This window comes from Penaeus japonicus, unplaced genomic scaffold (genome assembly GCF_977035675.1).
Source record: "Penaeus japonicus unplaced genomic scaffold, GWHDUDI00000001_assembly GWHDUDI00000033, whole genome shotgun sequence".
Taxonomy (NCBI): domain Eukaryota; kingdom Metazoa; phylum Arthropoda; class Malacostraca; order Decapoda; family Penaeidae; genus Penaeus; species Penaeus japonicus.
Window position 1 is genome coordinate 8,379,433 of NW_028234435.1, and position 2,500 is coordinate 8,381,932.

A 2,500-nucleotide genomic window follows, 5' to 3' on the forward strand; every position below is an offset into this window, starting at 1 on the left:
CGCCTCTGACAAACATGAGTGAAATGTGGGTTTCCGTTCCTTAGACTTTATAACAAACATTAACAAGTGTCGCACCTGTCTTCACACCTGACCATCATCATCATCAGCTGCTCGCACGACCCGCACCGACGTCCCTGTGCAGGTGTTGTGTCCTAGATCCTCAAAGTCTTCCAGATAGTGGCTGAAATTGGTCTTTTCTGTCGCTTCACGGAGGCTCTTCTGCCTCCGCGTGAGTTGAGAGTGGCCGAAGGGGGTTAGGAATGGGTGAGGGGGACGTGTTCATGAGTGTGGCATGAGGCATGAGGGGGGAAGGTGACGCCAGAAAGAAATGTGTTTTGCGATGAGATTGTTCGTGCGAGGAGGTGGAACAAAGTACATTATAAAAAACCTGAATAGGTGTGATATCCGGTGAAAGAAATGTTACATTAAGAATGTAAAAAAATAAAATGGTGATGCCATATGATGACTGAGATTTTAGGATGGTGAACGTATGTATAGTGAACGTGTATAGTGAGGGGGAGTGAGATTGTCGCTACGGTGAGGCTGCTGGCGTAGGGCCGGGCGAGGGTGGGGTGTGGGCGTGCGAATCCGTCTTGGGTGAGCGATAGGGCGCGTGGGCGAGGGTGACAGGCGGGGCGACGAGATTCGGGGCGGTCGAGGAGGTCGTGGTGTGGGCGGCGGGCGCAGCGGAGAGGGTGGTCGCCGAGCTGCTGGGAGGTTTCACGGGCGTAGCGCCGAAGGTCGTAGGCGTGGGAAGAATCGCAGCCGTGGGCGTGATGGTGGACGCAGCGAAGGCGCCGGGCGAGGAGGTGAGTGTGGTGGGCGTCGAGGTGAAGAAGATGGGCATCGAGGCGAGGGTCGCGGGCGCTGCGTCGGGGGTCGTGGGCGCGGCGGCCCCCGGTGTGGCTGCGTGGGCAGCCAGTGTGGGCGGGAGGTAACAGGGGGCGAGGGCGGGCGGGCCAGAGGCGAGCGCGGGCGGCGGCGGCAGCGACGACGACGACGACGAAGGTGAAGAGGGGGAGGGGGAGGAGTGGGCGGAGGGCGCGGAAGCGAGGGCGCCCGTCACGCCAGGAGGCCCTACCACCGGCAACATGGGCGCCAGACCTAAGCTCGTGGGCGTACTATCTCGCGAAGGCGCGCGGCGGCTGCCGGAGGAGGGGAAGTGGGCGGGGGAAAGGGCGGCTGCGGCGACGGCTGCGGCGACGACGGGCGTGCGGAGAGAACTGGGCTTGGTGCTCTGCTATGCCGGGGATGGTAGTCACAAGTGGATGGGGCGGAGGTCCTCGGGCGACACGCTCTGGGAGCACTGCGGGCACTCGCTCTTGACGCCCTGCAACGAGACAACGGCTCAGTTAGCCTCACGCTGGCACCGAGGACGTGGCCGCGGCGCTGTGGAAGGCCAGACGCAAAGCGAAATCTGATGGCCCCACAGTGCAAAGAATACGAGAATAAAACTCAGAGCTCAATGAACATTGATTACAATTACATTCTTGGCAAATTTATAGAAGGAAATACTAAGCACTTTTAGAAGGAAGAAAGTTACTCACCAAGGTGTGAGCCCAGCACGCCTCGCACAGCACGTGCCAACAGACCACAGACACCGCCGGTCTGTCGTATTCCGTCTGTGGGAAGAAGCAAGACCATTTAATGCGGGGCAATGGAGGCATTCATCGTGATTACATAAGCACCTGTTCTAGATATAACTATACTCATTTTTTAGCAAAGCGTAGGCGAAATTTGTGAGTTTGGTGCTGATTGGGTAACGGCAACACGTCCGAAGGATTTTGTTAGATTTAAGAAAGCTATTACCAACAAGTCAAATAAAAACAAATTAAATTAATTCCTTTTTGCCGTAAGAAAGAGACAGACGAGAGGCTGAATGCATGACTGAACAGACAAATGGAATGGCTCCCACGGCAGACAGACAGACAAGAATCTACGCAGACCAAACTAAGTTCCCAAGACCGCCCTCGAACCCCTACCTGGCACACTAGACAGATGAACTTGGAGGGCGCAGCGCCGTCCCGCTCCAGCACCCGGACCTTCTCCTTGAGCGCCTCCAGTTCCACGCTCATGGGCTCCACGCGGCTGCCGCTGCCTGCCTCGCCGCCCTCGAGCACGCCGCCCGCGCCGCCCATCTCCGAGTCCCCACTGCGGTCACTGCCGCCCTCTCTGTGGTGCTCTGTGGGAGAAAGCAGGACACTTCGTTCAGCGGATGAGGCTGCGAGAGGGGCTTCTTTCCCTCTTTGAGGGGCTTTGGATTTGTGCATTTGGATTCGAAAAACTGGGTCCTTAATATATCACCCAAAAAAGATATTATGGAATATTACAGAATTACAGACACAATAATTACATATTCACAATAAAAAAGGCGTCCTCACCGTGAGCCTGTGGCCTGAGCAGCGACGAGACCCTGACGCGGCGCTGGCCACACCACTCGTACTCCTCGTATGGCCCGTCGCCCTCCACGTCCACCACCTCGTCTTCGCCACCGCCCTGC

At 57.3% G+C, this 2,500-nt stretch overlaps 1 protein-coding gene across 1 annotated transcript in view; it reads right to left on the bottom strand.

Annotated features, from left to right (window-relative positions):
- Positions 1-1,193: 1,193 nt before the first annotated feature.
- The window catches only part of LOC122251853 (E3 ubiquitin-protein ligase Rnf220), a 2,844-nt gene continuing 1,537 nt past the window's right edge, over positions 1,194-2,500 (bottom strand). The window contains exons 2-5 of the mRNA XM_043014055.2: positions 2,382-2,500; positions 1,983-2,182; positions 1,548-1,622; positions 1,194-1,330 (exon numbers count right to left, since the gene is read on the bottom strand). The exon at positions 2,382-2,500 is cut by the window's right edge and continues 26 nt beyond it. Coding sequence (XP_042869989.2) covers positions 1,259-1,330; positions 1,548-1,622; positions 1,983-2,182; positions 2,382-2,500 — 466 coding nt within the window. The 3' untranslated portion in view covers positions 1,194-1,258. The remainder of the gene's footprint in view (positions 1,331-1,547; positions 1,623-1,982; positions 2,183-2,381) is intronic.